General features: G+C 37.5%; 1 protein-coding gene across 3 annotated transcripts in view; it reads right to left on the minus strand.

Moving 5' to 3' along the window:
* Positions 1-21,404, minus strand: part of WWC3 (WWC family member 3) — a 100,024-nt gene that overhangs the window by 9,646 nt on the left and 68,974 nt on the right. For 2 of the 3 annotated variants that reach the window (XM_077173192.1, XM_054628030.2), the window contains exons 9-15: positions 18,683-18,925; positions 15,678-15,767; positions 13,956-14,530; positions 7,889-8,009; positions 7,039-7,113; positions 5,935-6,021; positions 3,417-3,609 (exon numbers count right to left, since the gene is read on the minus strand). In XM_077173192.1, coding sequence (XP_077029307.1) covers positions 3,417-3,609; positions 5,935-6,021; positions 7,039-7,113; positions 7,889-8,009; positions 13,956-14,530; positions 15,678-15,767; positions 18,683-18,925 — 1,384 coding nt within the window. The remainder of the gene's footprint in view (positions 1-3,416; positions 3,610-5,934; positions 6,022-7,038; positions 7,114-7,888; positions 8,010-13,955; positions 14,531-15,677; positions 15,768-18,682; positions 18,926-21,404) is intronic. The other variant, XM_077173200.1, reaches the window with a different exon arrangement.

Here is a 21,404-nt window from a genome sequence, read left to right on the forward strand (position 1 = left end):
CAAAAAGCATTGACCACAATAAGATACATATACTCTGCAGGACAGGCACCTTCTCACTTAAAGAGTATCTTACTTACAGTGTACAACTCCCACTTCACCAAATACTACTGTCTCTTAAAAAGAGACAGTTCTATTCTGTTGTGTTATGATGTTTAAGATTCTGAATTTCTTGCCTCTTTACTACCAGGAAGAATGGGAGTAGATAGTAATTTTTTTGAAGTTGAAAAATAAAATTTGTATGACTGATGTAGATATAACCATCCTTGCATCTCCCAGATTCAGGTAAAAACAGTTTTAATGGAGACTTCTCACTAAAAGTATTTCAAACTTTGAAGTAGCCCTACTCCATCAGAGACAGCTCATGTAAGAAATTTCTCAGTGGTGTTCACCTAATTGAAAAACAACTGTGAACAAATCCATGCTGCCTATTTTATTTATTTGTTTTTTTCAATCTGTTCACTAGCTGGACCTACCAATTATATTAGTCAGCCTTGAAGTACTGTTTTTTGTTTCCCTGGCTATCTCTTCAGCAATAGCATAAGCTGTTTCCATGCTTATGAGCCACATGCTAAAAATGTCTTCTTTTGTATCACTGGAAAAGTCCTCTAAAAATGGCTTTCATCTCTCACAAATCAAGTAATTGTATACAATGATTCTAACAACAAAGGCAGTAGGAAATGTAGACAGAATGTGCATTCAACTTGAAGCAGGTAAAGAAACAGTTACATAGAAAACAATAATAATAATAATAATAAAAAATCATTGTATTGTTTTTCCAAGACAAATGTTCCCTGGGGCTCTGTTTAAACAGGTGCATAAAGGACAACAGCCTAACAAAATAATGTGACATGGGGATACAGCATGTTATTGAGAAAGTCATTTAATGTCAATATATCACAGGCTACAGAGATACCTTTTCTTTTTTCTGTATAACATAGATGTCTTCTAATTATCTACTCACTCTGATGCAGTGGAAGATATAAATGTGCATCAAATACTCACACTTTTGCATCAGACTTGGAAAATGTTTAAGACACATTGAGTTTAGTTTAGGAGGTAGAGAGTAAAACTGTTTTCCTGCCAGCAATATTGGAAGAAGCACAGGCTAACTCTGAAGACACCTGACACTGAGTATACACTGCATTTATTAGGCAGCTAAGCAAGTCTGCCAAAGAAGCTGCCTCTACAAAGGGAGTCAGTAATTCCTGACTGACTGAATGCTGGGGAGTAGAAAATCACCATCAAACTCAATTAAGAATGATCAGTACTGAAAGGACTAATTAATATTTCATGTCCATCTCAAGATTTGGAGCTTACTCAAAAGGATGAAGAAACCAAGGTGGGTCTGCTAGAGGTGTATCACATGCCTGTTCTGATGAATTTGTTAATGACTTGGATGGCAGAACAGTAAAAGTATTTATGAATATCTCTGTGATGTCTGACAGACATGTCTCTTTATGAGAAAACAATCAGGATTTTAAAATCATGCTATAAAATGGGACAGATGTTCCAAAATGAAAACAAAAAATGCAAAAAAAAAGTTACACTCAAGAAGAAATCAAATAAATTAAGACAGAGGGAATAATTGATCAGGGCTGTAAATGATGAGACACTGAGTGAAGCAGCAATGCTGTGTGATTGCAAGAAAGACATTCATACTTCTTTTATCTTTGAACATGAACTGTATATGCTAATGGTGGAGAATAACAATTCCCTTACCTCAACATTGACAAGGGCACCAGAGAAGAAATAAGCCAACTTAAGACAGAAAAAGATCTTTCAGCCATGGAAGGCATAAGAGTAAAAGGTTGAGGAAATGGAAAGACCATCCCCAAAAGTGTAGTATATTTATTTCTTTAGAATGGAAATATTTCCCAGGATTTTTTTTTATTATTCTTTTCCTTGTTAAGGTACAAGTAAGGTACTTGTACCTTGTTAAGGTACAAGTATTTATATAAATAGGATAAACTCCACTCTGGCTTTTGCACTTAGGAAAATATTACACTGGCATAACCTAATTGAAAAGAAAACAGTCATTAAGAATTTGAGAAATATATGCATTATTAAATAGATGGGAAAAACCATAATCTCAGTGGAAGGCATCTTGAAAGACAGAGGCCTTGCTGACAGGCACCACCACAGCAATTCCAAAGAGAGGGAGCAAATGATGTCTCAATGTAAGAAAATGCTCATTCTCAAATTACAGCTGAAGAAAACAATGATCATAATGTTTAAATAATTCAGTGCACATATCTGAAGAAACTGGCATTGTTTCTCTATTTTTGAGTAGTATTGTTAAATTACCTTAAACTATATTACCAATTACTGTTGACAAAGATAGTTCTGACATAACCAATTGAAGACCACTGAAAGAGAAAAAATCCCTATGAAGATAACCTGAAGACCTATTTTTTGGGCAACTCAATAACAGCAGTTAGAATAAAAGCACCCTAAACTTAGATGGATTTGTTTCAATAGAAAGATATCTTACACTTCAATAGCTATGTAGCTTCTCAGAGGAACAGGATACACCTGTGCATATAAAGCATTTTACACCAACATTTCCAGCCTGTTCCTGAGATGCTTTCTCTTTAATAACATTGTAGACAAAACTTCCTACTTCAGCCAAGATCTTGGGTCCATTTCTATCAACATTAAGACCCCTGTTTATATGAGATGCTACTTAGATTTAAAGGTGGATTAACAAACACACATTCTTGACCAGATTTGCTCAAATAAACACCTCTTATCCACAGCCCAGCATGACAGTGAGATGCCTATACCTCTTAACTTCTTTGATAGGCTTAAAAGTTTTTTTCACTAACCCATTCAAACCCCCCACTGCAAAGACAGCCCACTCACTTCAAAATAGCCAGAACATCAGCCCCAAGGCAGATTTAGTTATGCATATTTGTATTTGACAATAGCTAAATGAAGCTAACGTTTAACACACCAGAAGTTAGCACATGATACCTCTATCAGTTTAAAGTAATAGGCTGAAGTAACAGAACTGTTCCAGGGCCACTATTATCCTGCAACAAAGTTAAGATTGATGTAATAGTAGTCCTCTTCACTCAATGTTATATAATAACAAGGTGTCTGTATTTGTTATTTTTCTTAGAAGGAACCTGTCTGAACAGTACAGATTCTCCACACAAGCATTATAGTACCATGCAGAAACCTAAATCTTGAGGAAACTGCAGTCTAAAAGCTGTTAGATGAAGTCTTTTTTAAAATTCCACCTCTTTATTTACAGAACTATACTTATAGCTGTGAACACATGGACACATTAACATGTAACTCTATCAGAACTTCTAATGGAAAAATTAGGTTCTCTTTTTAATCTTAAAAAAATAATTGCTCAGGTAACTTTAGTTTCGCATATCACATGGCTTTTAAGAAACAGAACTACTTACCAATAGCTCTTCTTGTTGCTGATGATCAACTGAACAGATATACAGCTGCAGTGATTTTAATTTCAAAGCACTTGAGTGCATGGGGATTTGGAACACTTCATTAAATATTAACGGAGTTTGGAATTCCAAAGCTCTCGAGCAGTAAGTGGTTGGTGTGCCCGACTCAAGCGGTGGCAAATAAACTCTCACATGACTGGGAACAGCAAAATAGACAAATAGCACAATTCAGACAAAGAAAGCCATTTTGCATTTCTCAAAATCAAGCTAAGCAAAAACATCAGTGGAACTTCTACATTAAGAATCTGCCTTGAGATGTCCTTATCACCAGAACTATTTTTGCATTCTAACACAGTAGATCTGCAAAGCTGATCTCAAAATGCTGTATTTTTTAACAAAAACTTTTTTTTAACTTGGTGCTTAAGCAGAGGCACCAAGTGGCACTTGAGCTGCCCTGAGGTATCCAAGGCATCCAAAAGGAGCTAGCAATTATAAGAGGATCTATGGGAGAGCTACGCAGAAGCTCCCTCTGAGCAGCAGCAGCTGGAGGCCAGGTGCTGTGCCATGCTATTTCAAATGGAAACACATGCCTATGTTTAGGCAATTGAATTGTCCTGTCAGTGTCACCTATCCATTTCTTTCTTCCACCCACTAAGCAACCTATTCCCCTTCTTAAGAAATTAAGAAATTCAGATTCAGGCAAAAGAAATTCAGATTCAGGCAAAAGAAATCTGCAGTCACTGCATTTATCTACAGTCTCAAAAGACAAATTCAAATATGTGGTACCATATCATTTAAGACTCCAAGCCAAAAACAAAATCAACAACCATTTTCATCTGGCAGCATAAGCAGCAGAGCTACTTAGAGGATTGTTTCCCTCTCCTGACTGCTGTTCAAGCCCCTGCAATATCCTATTCCTTTCCTCATGCCAGCAAACAGTTTCAAGCAACTGTATTGTGACCCAGATTACAAAATTTATCTGGGTTAAAAAAACTAACCTAACTAAAAACCCACAAAGCCTTCAGGATTAAAAAAACCCACTCCAGCTCAGGTTCACTCAAGTTGACTACATGGCTGCAGGAACTCCTGTGCCACCACCAAAGAGGGGCTGACACTGGCAGGCAAATAAATGGTTAGAAGACAATTATAAGAGCTCCTTATGGTGTAACTGCAGCACACTGGACTGTGGAGCATCAGTTAAACAAATTCTTGTCCTGTAAAAAGGCAGAGACCCAGCTCCTCTGCTCCCTGGCTGCTGTAGTAAACTTCCCTGCAGCTGCCACAGCACCTGATTCAATCAATGTACAGTTGCACAGAGGAGTTTATTAAACTCAATAAAAGCTTCTTCTGCTTTTTGGTAATAGAAACTTACTTTTTGACTAGACTAATCAATTCACCCTGCAGCAATGCAACTTCTTCATTCCACCAAAGGTAGGGTTGAGAAGGATGAAGAACAGAACTGTATTTTGAGTCCTTTAAATGCCTGGTTGCCTTGATGATAATGTCCAACAAACCCTCTGGACTAACTTTTTTCTTTGGTGACTCTACTACCTTCTTCAGATGATGCTTACTTCTTCTGATGACAAGGCATCATGGCTGAGTAATACACAATATTCATATTTTTCCCTATCATGTGCCCTTGAACTCACACCGAAACAGAGCAGAAATCCAACACTAATGTACTAACTGAAATGAAAAATTTCCACTGCAGTTTTACAGAGTTAGCATGGTGAAGTTCTCAACAAACAACAATTCATTCAGGGAGATGTATTTCAATTTAACACCTCCCAGCAAATGATTTATTTTACAATAAAATAATGTTATCATACCTCCATTTTCCTGCTTTCAATCAACCTCTCCCAGAGATAAAGATCAACAATTTTTACATGTTGAATTTCTTTAAAATATGCTAAGATGCATATCTCTAGATAAAACAGTGTTTCATGACAACATTATTTAAGAAACATTTATGAGAATAAACTAATCTATGTTCTATATGTGATACAAAATTTGAAAAAGTAGCACAAACTGTCAGAGGTTAAAAAATTCAATCTTTTGTACTGATTTTCAGCTAGTACTTGTGTTATCAGAAGGTCTTTAATGGATACTCAAGGAGAGCTGCAGATCCTTTGTTGTTTTTAGCATGTTTTCTGGTGTGGTTTTCTTTCTTAAAGATAAAAGGCAAGGCAGACCTCTTACTGATTAATATAGATGTTGCCACAGGTATTGAGAAAAATACACTAAGCATATTCTGGAATATCAGATATTTTTGAACAAACTTTCCTTTGCATAATAAACATGAAAGAACACAGAGACTACACTTGTTACCTGAATATTGTGACATAAGTTGTATAAAAGGGATATTTTGTGACCAGAACATTAACCCTTTCTTCATGGAAATTAAAGACATACCATCTTCTCCAGAAATGGCTTAATTTTGAATGAAGCCAAATAAATCTATGGTATTTATAACTGCAGCATAAAACAAACAATGATGACTCTGGGTGAAATTTAAGCTTACATTTTGCAGTTTTCTTTAACAACTAGACTAGTAAAATTCTTCAGCTGTAATACATGGACTAGCAGACATTCGCTTCCACTGTCATGCCTGGAAAATAAATTTTCTGTGTTAGTCACCAATCATTGATAATTTGCTTAAGAAATAAAGATGAAGACTAAACAGATTTAAAGAATGTAAAAGCACATTTTGTTAAACAAATTTCTTGCACAAATCAGTTCAATCAAGAGCATTAACTACAGTAACAAAGTTAATAGAACTAAGTGAACTTAATATTGTTCAGCTTGAAATTAAGTTGCCTTCATATGCCTCTTGACAGCAAACAGGCTTTAACAAAACAAAGTCTTTCTTTACTTTAAACAGTTACACTAATTACATTTGTGTGTGTGCATGTGTAACAACATATCAGTTACATTACACAAATCCATCTGCACTATTTTCATGGGCTATTGAAAACAAATTTTAAAATTCTACTCTTTCACATCAGCACAAATTTTGAAATGCCACTAACAAACCTGGTTGATATTTTAAAAACTTCCAATCTTAGGAATTCGTTTCAAAGGGGCAGAAAGGATTTTGGAGGGCTAAGATATGATACCCTGTCTTGTATGATAATAGTCTGCCCTTCCCCAGGCTACTCCCACTACCAACAAGAGCATGCCATAGGCACAGGATTTCAAAGATGTATTGTACAGATGGGACTGTACAGTATTTGTGTCTCCTCACCTGTGATTTTCCTAAAGTAATACTCCTTTATCTGGCATAAAAAGGTCTCGCTTACAGAGACATATCCCTATACCCATACCCACATTAATGGCCAAGACAATGAAAATAAATGCTACTGAAAGAAGTAATGAAGGCCCTTTTATCAGTCAGCATTGAAAGGGCACTTAATGAAATTTGATTAAACCATATCCCCAGCACAAAGTGGGACGTGGCTGACTGATCTGTACATCCACTGAACTTTGGCTGCCAGTTCAGAAACTTGTTAAAAGTTTCTGAACTCCCACCATGATTTAGTTTATTAAAAAGCTAAAAATCATAAGCAAGAAAAGTAGTGAGCAGTTCCTGTAGAGTTGACAGGGAGAAAGAGGAGTAATTACTCACAGAAATCCAACATGTATTTGTGGTTCTTCATTACTGGCAGCATCACCATAAACAGGCTCTTCCAGATCTTCATTCCTGCAGGAACAGAAAGTACTGTAAACTACACAGTGACCTAAGCTGCTAAATGATGAACTAGCATTTATTCTGTGATTTGTGGATATAAGCAATTATTTAGCAATACAGGAGGGACTGGTAATGTAGAAGGAATTGAGACATACTACTGTATGTTTTATATAAAAATATACATTAGTAGTAATTCACAAGTGTCAAAATTGAAGTTTTAGAATTAGTCTTTCAAGACATTTAGGTTATTTTAGCATTTATTTTGTGTTCCAGTTCTCTTTAGCATCCTCCAAACCTTATCATCTTCCCAGTTACTGCTTCCTGTGTTAAAACAGTTGTATTAAGCAACATGTCTTTCTACATCCTTCAATCAATTGGTCAACCTACGTATTTTTTGGCTTTTGACAGTTCATGTATTTCTTCCTTAAAGTTATACTTTTATCACATGATACTCAGAATTGTAAGTCACACTCTGTATAACTTTATTTTGTTACAGATGGTTGAAATAAAATTACTGATTTATGACTAACAGGATGAGAAAACTATCTTTCAAGGGAGATACGATGTTAAAATGTCAGAGAGAAAAAAGCAAAAGGGGCTTGGCACTTGAAGATGACAGTGGACTGCATGTAAAAAGCTTCTTTCCTTTAAAACATGCCATCTAGTTGCTTTATGTTACTATTAAGTAGCAATTTTGAAAGCCTACACATAAATTCACAACTAATTCTTTTGGGCCATGTGGCAGAACAGGAATATTTCCAGCTTACTATGCATTTATACACCTGACCTTTTGCTTAAAGCTTCAAACACGCCACTGTCACTAGCCAGTGAATGATCTGAGAGACATGCTGAAACTCGCCTGGCTCTCCTCTCCGATCTTCTGCCGCTGTCTCCGCGCAGAGTTACAGCTGCCATGGAGAAAAAAGGGACAACAACATCAGCTCAAGGCAACTTCTTCAAAATTAAACAAGAAACATTTATGGTATCAAAGCTAGCAGCAAAACAGCACATATGCAGTTCACTGATTTTTCTTCTAACTTAAAGTTAAAAGCCTAGAATAGGATAGACCGGAGATTTTCTGTGGGAGAATTAAGGAAGGAAGTTTGTGGCTAATTGCTCTGTGACAAGACTAAGTATAAACCAATTGTATTGTTACCAAATGTTTTTCTGGTAGAGTAATTCCTTCCTAGAGGAAGACTTACATTAATTCACATATGTACACATGATAGCCTAAGCTTTTCAGATTTACCTACTGAATATACAATAGGTTGAAAACAAACACAGAGACTAATTCTTTTTTAAAGTTATCTGATAATACAATGCAAGGTTTTGTTCTCATTTGTTTCCTAATACAAAGTCTCAAAGCATACTGTTTATACCATCACATAATAGCAGCTTTTATTTACAGTCTGAGAGGCATTATCAAAAAGAACCAGTGTTTTCCAGCTCACTCAGACCACTGTTGTTTTTAAAATTCTTGGTGAACTACTTTGAAAACTGACTGGGGGAAGGAGGAAGTAATGTTCAACCTTCTTTGCCACTCTTCCCTGAATCACCAGCCACACAATAAACAGCAATTCAGCAATCACTTTCATGTTTTAAGTGTACCAACAAAATTATGTTATACACTGGGTTTTGCACAGGCAAGTAGGCATAGCAGCTACTGATCCTTTAAAGTACATGCACAAGCAGTGACGTTCAAGAACTGCATAGAAAAGGCTTAAACACTTTTAACAATATCTCCTAACTTGAGGTTGTTTTCCTTTGAGTCCTAGAGAAAACCACTAAACAGACTTGTGAAGTGCAGTTTCTTCACTGTGCAGAGAAGAACTTTTACCCTCTTTTGCTCAAAGTTCAATGAGTGTCCTCAAAGCAGGAAAGCAGTGGTAAAGAGATGGCACTTCAAAAGCAGGGAAAGCATTTTATTTGCTTCTGCTCACGCTTACAAACTTAAGACAGCATGGAAGCATTGACAGTTCCAGCAGAGTGAGAGTATCACAATGCATGGGGGACAAGCACCAGCTGACATTTACAGCTTACAGCCCCAACAAGGGATGAAGCATGTCTTACTCAAATAACAACTTGTTAAGTGCCTCTGTTGCACATTATCATGAGCCACCCCCCTGCATGGTACCCACCTCACCTCCCACCCAAGCACCACCAGGACAGGACATCAGGACAGGAGAACTGGATAAAACCCTTCCAGATCAACACAACCACGCTGCTGCTATCAACAGAAGGCTGTGGCTAAGGTCAGCTTTAACCCACTGTGGAACTGGCACAGAAGGTGCACCAAGCCCAGCAGGTTGAGTGCCAGCCCAAGACACATTCCTGTTACCAGGCCACTAACGGCACCATATTACCAAAGGTCTTACAAAAATCACCCAGTCCTGTTTGGAGCAAAACCTCCTATGTATCAGCAGAGCCAGTTCTCTGTCCTTTGGATTAATAAGTAGCCCTTATGGACCTCTCCTCCAAATTCAATGAAGGATTTAGTCACCTTTAGGTATTCAGGAAATTTATTTGCTGGCTAGGAACAGCCCAACTTGTACTTGTCTCTGCACCCAGGGAAAGAACCACCACTCCTCCCCATCCCACCCTTCTTGTACATCTTGTACACATTGTGCAGTGCTACTCATGACATCCTCACCACAAATGAGAGCCAAGTTCAAGTGAGCACACAGAAAGCAAAAACTGTATTTGAACCACATCTTTATCATTTGTACAAAAGTGGTGGTTTTGTGGGTTGTTTTGACTGGGGTTTTTTGTTTGCTTGGTTGGTTTGTTTTTTTCCTTCTTTTTCTTTTTTTCCCCCCAAGGACTTTTGATTTGGTAAGCCTACCTCACTGTCTGGTATTTATGAAGTTTATTCTGTCACTGGTATTTATGAAGAATCATAAGAATCATGAAGCACTAGCAATCTGTAGAGACACCTACATATTAAAGTTTCTCTAAAATTTTACATCACTGGAAAGAGGTTGAAATTCACAAATGTTTGTTTGTTTGGTTTTTTTAAGTGCTTCTGTAATTTCTGTACTAATTTCAACAAGTTATACTACAACAACTTAACTTCTTTTTGGAAATAAGCCCTTGGCTCACCCCCTACATGAACACTTTGTATAAACGTAGCAGAGGAAAGTTCCTGTGGACTCTGTCCTTGTCATGTTTCCAGTTTGGCTGGAAGGAAAAGCTGACATCAAGCACCAATATAATACAATGAAAAGCTGATGCATTACAACAATGTTGTAATTTGACAGCGATTTGCTCACTGTCTGCAGGCCACGGAAGCATTCAATAACCTCTGGACAATGGCAGCAAACTTGAGAGAGATGCAAACACCAGAATATCCCCTTGACATGGGGGGGAGGGGGGGGCGTAAAAAATCAGCAGGAAAAATTAGTCAAGATCAAAGACACACCAAATCTTGGTTTAAGAAAAAAGTTTACCACAGACTTTGCAATGCTGGAAGCTAAGGAATTGTTTAAAAAATAGGTTTCTAAGACAGACCATTACCTTACATTTTCTTATTTAAATAACAAAATCAGTAAACAATGGATATGATTTCCAGAACTACTGGGTGCCAAAGCTTGATAAATGTAAGACAGTCCTGAATGAAAGAACATTCTCATTATCATTAGTTGAAAAAATGAACTTCAAAGTAAATTTTGCTGTCCAAACTTTCATTTGCTAAGAAATCACATAAACAAATCTAAAGCATGTTTCACAAGCTTAGGTGACTGGAAATACTGCATGTCAGCTCAAAATGCACTAATAAAAGAGCAGAACACTCTCATAAAAACTAATCTGAGACAAAACCAGACCTTACCTACCATAAGGCTGTCAGACATTACTATTATATAACAAAGCTGAAGGTCAAAGAACACCTTCTCCAGGAATTTAACTACAGCTGTGAATATGTTGTTTAGTTGACATAGCAAGAGAATTAAGTATGCCATTATGATTAAACAGATACAGCAAAATATCAAACAAAACCAAATGTAGCAGAATCTCCTGTTTCTTCTCATGCAACTCCAAAAACAAAAAATCAAAACAAAACAACCCACCCCAAAAGAAAACAACCAACACATCACACAGAAAAACACACAATAAGAAATTTCAGGTTCACTTACAGTGAATTTTTCTGTTGCGCCGCATGAGAAACAAGACAAAAAGCATACAGTGACAAATCACCCTTTAGATCTCTGACAATATTTTATAAACAAGAGACTATTTAGGCATTAAAAAAAATTTAGCATTTGAAAGATTTGGTATATAGGAGAGATCGTGAAGCTATTCAAGCCCAATATTTTATTAACATGTTTCCTCCCACTCCTAGCTTTAGAAATATGATGGGTTTAACTTTTCAAGCATATTCTCTCCATTCACACATGAAAACTTATTTCACAATGTGACCCTGTGACAGATGCAGAACAATAAAACAGCAAATCAGCAACTGAACATCAAAATTGCAGTTCCTGAAGTACCCCTTGAACTTTCTCAAGTGCTGCATCAGTGCAAAGTTCATGCAGTTTATTCAGCGCTAACCCTCCCAGTCCCCATTATTTGCAAATTACCAAAATTACCTCATGCTTTGCCTAGTGAAGGAGCAGGCAAAGGTTTGTGGGAACCAAGACCTCCTGTTTTTGCAGCACAGCATTCTGCTGCCAGGCCATCGGGTGGCAGCAGTAGGGTACACTGCATGGTACCTCGCAGAAAGCTAAACCCCAGCATCTGCCAGCTCCCAGCTCTCTGGCATACAAGCTGGATGCTCCATCCAATTCTTCCAGGAAAAGAGTACAAAACCAAAATACTTTCAAAACTTCCAACTGCTACTTGCAAACAACTGCATTACAATTCCAAACCACCAGCTAGTGAGTGTGGAACTCAAAGCAGGCAAAAATCAGCAAGGGTAAATTTTTTTAAGTAATTGTTTCCAAATGCAAATATCAAAAATAAAAAAGTCTCAAAAGAAGGCAGCCTAGCTACCTTTTAACCACACATTCTTCCTCAAAAAGCAACACAAAATACTCCATTGTACATAGAGTAAAGCTGTAACCTCTGGGCTGGGAGCTGGACACCCCAGCACTGACAGCAGGTTAAGCACAGAGGTTTTCAGACAAATGTGAGATGTGTAGAAACACAGCAGAGAACTGAGAAAAGGAAAATCAAAGCATGAAGCTCCATCCTGCCTTGCTGCCTAGGCCCTCACACTAGGCCTTCACTTCTAGGAAACACATACAAGCTATAAATGAACTACTTAGATACTTTCACTTACCACAATGGGTGAAGACATGCTGTGGTCTGATTTGAGGTTTAAAGAAAGCCTCAGGAAGCCTGTTCACAGCACTAATTTAAGCACAAGTTTTCATGCTGGTCTCTGGAATTCTGTTTATTTTGGTCTGAAAGCTACAGTATGGGCACTAGAAATGTTTACAGCTAGTAAAAGTAAATTCTGCTGCAGTATCTTCTGGGAGTACTAGCTGCATTAAGGAAATTAGGTAAGTCTAGACTCAAATGCTGTTGAACAATATAGGCTTTTTAGCCCTGTGGCAATGATTTCTTTTAAAATGAAAACCAGAAAGGTTTTCTGTAAATACCATCAATGTTCCTTTGTATTATCACTTGCCAAGTAAGATTTTGGTAGGATAATATGATCCATTCTCTGGTTATAGTTCATATTATTCCTGACATCATGAGTCCTCCTGAATGCAACATTCTACACAATGCTAACACAGAATTCTGGATATAGAAATGAGATGGGATTCACAACATTTAATATTAAGCTAAACTCTAAAAGCCTTTTTCCACTGGTATGGTATTATTAAAAAAGCAAGCAAGTTAACACACAAAAATGTTATCATGATTGTCTTTTTCACATTAAGAGCAGTTCTTCACTTGGTTGGTCAAAACAGGAAAATAAATTTGTCATGTGCCTGTATGCTCAGGCTTTTAATTTTGTTTCATTTTTTCAAAAGTTTTCTGTTTCCTTTTTTGATTTCTCTAATTTATGTTTCTCAACTGCAGTGCTTTCAGAAGCTTCTGCCAAGGCAAGCTAAAGCAAGTCCCTCAATTTGACAGTCCAGCAGCAAAGGAAAAGTCAACAGTGCATGTGCTGTGCTAGCTGCACCCATCACCCCCTCTGCAATCAGAGCACACCAGCCAAGATGACAACATCTCACACATCCCCTACAAAGATGTTCCTTTGCTGATGAAGCACCTACTCATGAGTGCACTGTAATACCCATGCCACTGTGGCTTCTGCTCCTCACAGAACTTGGACAAGGGAACCTGGGCTGGAGTATGTACAAATTCAAAATTCAGCATTGTAGTCAGCCAGCCTTCAAGCGCAGTCAAAAGCATCACCTCATATTTTGTGTTCGGGTTTTTTATTGTAGGGAATAGTTGTTTGTTATTTCCTATCTCTCCTGAGTTTGCTTTGCTTTCCATTATCAGAATAAAGGCAACATCAGCACAACTGGGGGCCTCAGAAGTAACTAATCCATACTTTCTCTTACTAATACTTTACTTATTCTTGCTAGGTCCTTGAAAAGCTACACTCCAATGAAAGTCTATATTCCATTCCCTTTCTTCCAGTCAATTCACCACTGTTTTAAGATCCATTGACAAGGTTTCTCTATTCTTGCACCTCCTTGCCCTAAAACTAGAGTTTGGGTTTGGGGGATTTTCCTGTGTTTTGGTCGGGCTTTTAACAGGTAACACCTACCATGCAATTTTTACCCGATGGTAGTAAAATACTCAGGGACTCAGGAACAATCTCTACTGTGCTGGCATGCTTAGGTCTGTGTGACATTTTCTAAGACAATGTGGCAAAATAATAATATCCACAAACTCACCTCCACCAGTTTGGACAGCAGTCAGGTGTGGTCCCATTTCTCGCAGCCCCTCACTGTCCAGAGGGTAAGCAGACGTCTGAGATGAGCTCGTGCCTTGTGCATCATCGTCACCCAAGGCTGTGGTCTGAGCCCTGAGCATTTCCAGGGCTCCCATGCCTGCAATCTCCTCAAACCCCTCTGACATCTGAGCCAACGGAGAATCCCGTGACGCAGAGAGAAACGGGGTGTCCAGAGGCGAGCTCGGAGGAGACAACGATGACAAGGAGGACCGCGACGACAGCGATGCCAGGGACTGCGGCGTATCCAGGGACCTGCGCTGCTTATTGAAACTGGAGTGTGCCATGGGATCAGCATAGGGCACGTCCTTGGTGAGCGCCTCGAAGGGAATGATGTCAAAGCGCAAGTGCTGCCCGTAGTCTGTAACGCTGTCTGCCTTGTCGTACTGGGGAAGGCCATAGATGTCCGTGAAGCTGACTGAGCTGAGGGAGCCTCTGCTGGAGGCCAAGGATCCTCGACTGGAGGCCAGGGATCCCCTGCTGCTGCCAGAGGACATGGTGAGGGTGCTAGCTGACAGACTATGGCATGCAAAGAAAGAGAAAACACAAAAATGCCCTTTCAAATATAATCACAACTACCAATGCAGACATTAAAACACTAATCCAGATTACACAAGCAATTTTAAATTTATTCAGTATGGCGACATGGAAAGATGACTTGGCATTTTAAAGCCTAGCTCATGTTTCTTGCCCTAGCCTCAAGCACAGCCATGACTGGAGCAGTACACGTGACAAGCAGATCAGGGCTAAGTGCCTGAAGACAACAGTCCAACAACATCCAAGAGCAGGATGAGCCTGCTCTTTTGTCCAACACGTAAACAGCTATAATTTGGCAGAAAAGAGGCCAGAGTAGGCTCTAGCTCAGCAAACTCAATGTAAAGCCAGGAAGGATAGATTACCAGGATCCAGTTCAAATTTACATTAATGATTGGTAATAAACAATCCAGGGAGAAGAAGTGCAAAGGGATTTGCAAAGTCCTAACAAACTGCTGCATAAACCTCACTCTCACAGGTTTTTCCAATGTAAAATAAGAGTTTAGGATGAATCCTATTCCACTTCCTCTTACCATTCTCACTTAAGGGGGGCAAGAATATTAATGCCAGAGAGAGATGAAGTGAGACAGGAACTCAGCAGGAACTGAGCTTTTGATGCTGCTATAGTGTTAAACTGAAGAATCCCCAAGAGCTGCATCTCAAAAGGCAGCTGTGAGTGTGAATATGCAAACATTCTGAACTTCAGGTGTGAGTCTTAACACATTCTCGTATTTAAATAGCAAAATTTTGTCATCTTACCAGACATCAAAGCCCCCTACCTTTGAAGGTATCAGAATATTAAGAAACCAGAGAATTTAAAAGAATGCTATTTGCCCGTAGTGAAACTGTAACAATATTACAACAGATTTTAATAACTTATCTCCTTTTCAGAAAGTAAGGCAATATAAAATTCCCAGCTACACTTAATAACGTACCCCAAGCAGCCATCACTAATACTATTTATAAAACTCCATCCAAATCATCACATTCTACAGAGCAAAGTGTATAAATGTAGTGAAAAATTAATTTACTTGGCATACGTACACAGAAGTATAAAAGATAAACTTCATACATTGTTAATATTCTTCTCTGCTGTAGTTACTTCCAAATCTGCTGCTTTTACATAACTTACCTTTTTAACTGGGAGTGTAAATATGAGGTTAAACGTGTAGCTTCTTCTAGTTGCATAAGCAAACAATTTCTCTTCTCCTGTAACAGTATCCTATAATTAAACACATACATATTACTATTTTCTTCATCACAATAGTGTTCAAAAAGTGCTAGGCACTTCCCAAGTGTGGAAAAACATCAATGCATTGAAGTTTGGAATACTGAAAAAAGTTGCACTGCTTAATGAAAAGTTTTAATTTATGCTGCTCATATGCAGCGATGGTAATTCCAGCAAGAACACAAGAGCCAGGACTCCAGGAGAGTTCCCAGACAAGAGAAGTAACTGAACCATAATGTAAGAGTCATGATGCTGAAAATACATTAAAGCAATTAGCAATCATAAGAAGTCCTAGGTAAAAATATCAGACTCTACAAGATTATTTTTCTTCTCTTGCATCAACCAACCTGATTCTGCTATTAAAATACTATGCCCTTCCACCTTGTCTCAAAAAAAAAATATTCCAAGAAAATTAGTGTAAAAATTCAAAGATAAAAAGAAAATTTTTGAAGGACTTCTGTTGAGTATAACCACCAATGTCAAATTTAAGCTTTTATTCCATGTGTTTTATGTGCATTCATTTATCATTATATTTAAGTAGGTAATACAGCATCTTGACCACTACATTACGGGAAAAATTTCATGCTGCAATTTATTTTTTGCCCGTTGTAATAACAAGCAGCTGAATTAGTCAGTACCACTACCACAACACAAATAGAATGTAACTTTAATGCCATCAATCTCACACACCTATAAGATATCTTAAATTCAGTATTCTGACATTATTAGAATTTCAAATAATAGATTTTATCTACCATCTACTCTTTTTCTGGATCCAGATTTATATTCCTGATGTTTTGTTTTTCCAAGCCCAACCACTGAACTTCAAGATAATATCAGGGTAGTATTCTGGTTTGTGTTGTACATTCTGTACATCCAGAAAAGTTACAGCTCCAGTCCTATATCACAAGGTGGCTGGAAATGGAGATTCTGACAAATGGTTTGGAGAAAGCAGATCAAAGTTATTGGGCTGCCTCAGACCTTCCTCAGCTGCAAAGACAGCTGTTAGAATTCAACATGTTAATGAAGAGGATTTTAAAATCAACAGAAAACTGTTTTATCCAGTTCTACTGGATAAAACAGCACCTCTCAAGCTTTCCTCCTCCCTTTGTGCACCCCAGGCCAGGTTAACTAGTGGCACAAGGAAGGCTGCAGCTCAGCTATGCAAACTTACACCACACAGGCACTGCATGCAGGAACCAAGAGAAAAGGACAAATGGACACAGGAAACTAAAATGATTCAAAAGCTTTCAGGTGAAAGCAGAGATATTCAGACCATCTACTGTAAGAAACAAACTTAGGAACCTACACTCCACAGTGATAGATGCTGCAGGGTAGGTATCCGTGCTAAAAGGTAAAAAATGCCACCAACTAAGGCTGTCAGCCAATACTAACAAAAACAACACTATAACAAAAACAAAGAACAAAACCCTCAGTCATACAGATTATAAGTTCATTCTGATCTGTGCATAACTCAGTGCCTTTAAAACTCAGTAACAGAAGTGTTAATTATTTAAGAAACACCATATTTCACAATTAGAATAAAGTAGAAATACAAAAGCAGAATTGGAAATATTTTTTGTTATTTCTGAGCCTAAAACAAACAAAAAATCAGGGTTACTTATAGTTAAGCTTTCCTCCCAATTTGTCATAAAAAACAGAGTGCCCATCACTATTATTCTAACTTCTGCTCAACTTTCTGCTAGTATTTGAAATATCAAGTACCACAGTAGAATGCTGGTTTCCACAGCATGAACTCCATGGAAAAATAGCTTAGCCTTCTTGCCAACACAGTATGAACTACCTAACATGAGAGCCCAAAAACAACAAATAAAACTTACTACACGACAGAGTAAAGTGAACTCCCTTTTCTGTCAGTTTAAGCTGGAAAACCAATGTAACGATATGGCAAAAATTGCAAAATATATTACACTGACCTGCAGGCTGGCTGTGAATTTTCTATCTATTGCCTGAATTTGCTGTCTGAAGTAAGAATTTTCAAGGAAACTGAAGTTGTCAAAATCTGTACCTGGAAAGCACTTTCAAATATTTTGAAGTGTCTTAATTGTGTAAATATTAACCTTTACACAGATCACATTAAAGCCGGTTCTTGTAGTTTTCCTTAAGTGTCAAAGCTGAGGTTTTACCACTATTTATGAGAAGTAAGAACAAGTATTTTCTTGCTTTCACTGGAAGTAGTCTATGGTAAAAAGAGATTAAGAGGTTTTGTCCTTTTCTCTGGCTACAGGAAAAGCTAAGCAACTTTGAAATAAACACTGAGTTTCCACTAATATGTTTCTGGGTTGTTTATTTTATATATAACTTGATTTTGATTTTTAAGTTTTCAAGAATGACTTTGCTTACTATGTTCACTGAATGTCAGAACTGGGATGTGTTCCCACTGCTGAGATTGCAAATGAAAAGGAAATATTGTATATAAAAGGCAGCAAAACCATAATCATTTAACTTTCCTGTTATAGGTCAGAAACTAAATATAGCAAAGGATCTTTGTTCTGATGCTTTTGGAGATGACTACTACTCTACTGCAAAGAACAGAAAAATCTTTCACTATCCAGGTACTGTCATTCAGGTCTCTATTATCAGACAGTATCACTCAGACCTATTCCAAGCATCTTTCAAGATTCTATTCAGATTTCTTCTTCCTATTCAGAATTTTTAGATGAATGAAAGGAAAATTAACTAGTCAACATCCCTGTGACTCTGCCTTAGAAAAGTTCAAGACAGATAGAATTAAATAGTGACAGGAGTGGTCTTCAACTTTTTTGAAACTAATTTTTTCTCTAGCAATTTACTTTTTTTCTTAAACACAATGAAATTCCCTACTCTTCCTTTTGAAGCTACCTACGTGGATCTCACAATAGAGGAGAAAACAATCCAAGTTCCCAAACCTTTCAGTGGCCCCATGAGCAGACGTTGCTCGAGCTCGCTGAATTTCATCCTCCAAGCGTCTTTTTTCTTCCTCCAGACGTGCAATGTCTTCTGGGGATCGTCTCTGCTGACTGATGAGCTGCAGCTCCTGAAGAAGAGCCTCCTTCTCCTTGATGAGCTGGAGACGGTCCCTGTCTGCTTCAGCCATTCCTGGCCAGGATTCATTATCCAGCAAGGCCAGCTGTTGTTGTATATTTGAAACTCTTTAAAAGAGAATAAATGTATTTCAAATTTCAGAAGAGAAAGACAAGAGGACATATATCAGAATGTGAAGCCTTTTAATGCCTGTGCCTTTTTTCTTCTAAATATCAAACCAAGAAAATTTAGAGGGGTTTGGAAGGATTGTTTCTGGGTTTTGAGGTGGGCTTGTTTTTGGAGTGTTTTATTTGGTTGATTGGTTTTAGGAGTTTTTAAATTGGTTTTCTGTGTATTTTTAAAACAGCAAACAACTGCAAGTGTTCCTACATGTGCAGATGTGTGAGAACTACAGTGTTTTTATCTACTGTATAGACAATATCTGTCTTCATACCTTTCTCATTTTGTAATAAATTAATATTTTAGAACTCAAGTTTACTGCCTGTACAGCTGATGAAGCTGAACATTTTCTTATTCATCCTTCTACAATCAGATCTTAAATTAGGATTTCAAAAGTGCAGTAAGAATTTGAAGAAGCTGAAGGTGAGATGCTTAACTAGTGACAACAGGTCCATACAATCATGTCCCACCTCGCAGAGAAATGGTTCAAGGGGCCAAAAATATTAGGCTACCCTAAATGACAAATTTTAAAAAATTTAACATTTTAAAGCTGCCATTAAAACAGAAAATCAGTCTGGAAAAAAGACTTACTAGTTACAAAATACAAGTGGCTTTAGATGAATCTATCATAAAATATGCAATTAAATAAGCTAACTTGGGATTTTTTCTCTAGTATGCTTTATAGTTAGAAGTGGTTTCTTGTATCTTAACATGATGTACCATTACATGAAACAACAGCTTTAAGAATAATTCCACAGCTGACATTTTAAGAAAATGTCCTTTTAAAAACAAATTTTGAACTCTTATCAGTATTACCAAGAACACTAAAGCTAGACATTTCATGAATGTTTCTTTTGGCATTAGAGGGAGAACACTTACTGTTAGGTATTTATGTTTGTCTTGCAATGACAATTTACACACTTCAGAATTTAACAGCTAAAATTAGAGGTAAGTAAGAGAAAACCTAGCTCTCTGATTTTTGAACATTTGAAACTCAAGAATTGTACAACATTTATGCAGTTTACACCTCAGTTTCATCTTCACTTTGAAATGGCAGCATTCAAACAAAGATCAGTACCTCTAAAAGATTACTACCCTTTAAATAAATAGGGCACATAATTAATTTATTAATTAATTAAGGCACTTTCAAGCCAGCCATAAAAGTGGGATATAGCTCATTGGTTTTGATTAAAATAATCTTTTTCAAAAATATCTGGTAAGAAAGAAAATTAATAACAAAAGAAGCAAGGTAAAGGCACATAACACACAAACAGAAGATTCACAGTGTGATGCTTATGAACAAAAGAAAAGGTATCAACATGACGAAGACATTTCCCCCATCTGAAAACAAAAGCTCATGCAATAAGATTTATTTCCTACTAACATCTGGGAAGCATTTGGCCATCTTATTATCGGGGGAAGAGAATAAACTATCAATAAAAGTAATTTTGCAGTGACTACATCCATATATGAATAAGAATTTCACTGCAATTTCCCCACACCCCTTAGATTTCATTTCAGCAAGTAAAGAAATTGGGTATTATGTCACATTTCTGTCTAAAGCAGAATTCTTTATCAAGCCCTTCAATACCATTTCCTCCTCCTTGAATTAATAACAAACTTCCTGCCAATAGCTACTGAAGGCACCACTGTGGATCAATACACACAGTCTATATATTTCATGCTTCAGCTATTGTGCATGAATTCCAGATGCAGCTTCCTGAAGAGCACCTCGCCCCATTGACCAAATGTCAGGGCCAGGAAGAGCAAGCAAGGTCAGGATCTCTTCTCTCTCCTACCCAGGCTGCTCTGCTGTTAAATATTCAGTAAACACTCCTGAAGCACATAGAACTTGATTTTCAGGTGTTCAGTGCCAAATGAAACAAATAAGGACTCAAGATCCTTTCAACAGAACCACAGAATTCTGGTACAATTGAGTTATCACAGCTTGGCAAGCGAGCGTGAATCATATGAGCCTGGAGTATTTGATTGTGTTCATAAGCTTTTACACAGCTTGTGGACAAAAGAAGATGAGATTCATCTGAAGTCTCTGTGTTTCTTCATAAGACAGCTGAAGGGCTGACCCTTTCCTTCATTTTAGCACTCTCAATTGCTTTGCTAGTTTTTTGACATTGCAGGGGGAGCTGCATAAGAAGCAGACCACAGGTACAAATGAACACTAATGAAAGCAACAAGGAACAGAGAGGTATGATCAGAGAAGAGATTCCCCTCTTTCAGTGCTAGTGAATCAGTGATTCCACTTGTCTGTGAAGTAAAACACCACCTTCACTAAATACAAGAGGTTTTAATTTTGACTCCTGAGCTTGCTGAGAGCACATAACTCCCTTTGTGTGTGACATTCCAGCTTAAAGTTTGTTTTTTCCCTTCAATTTCTGTTATGGTGATGCTTTGAAAGTAGGAAGTTCT

This window comes from Agelaius phoeniceus, chromosome 2 (assembly GCF_051311805.1).
Source record: "Agelaius phoeniceus isolate bAgePho1 chromosome 2, bAgePho1.hap1, whole genome shotgun sequence".
NCBI classification, from domain to species: domain Eukaryota; kingdom Metazoa; phylum Chordata; class Aves; order Passeriformes; family Icteridae; genus Agelaius; species Agelaius phoeniceus.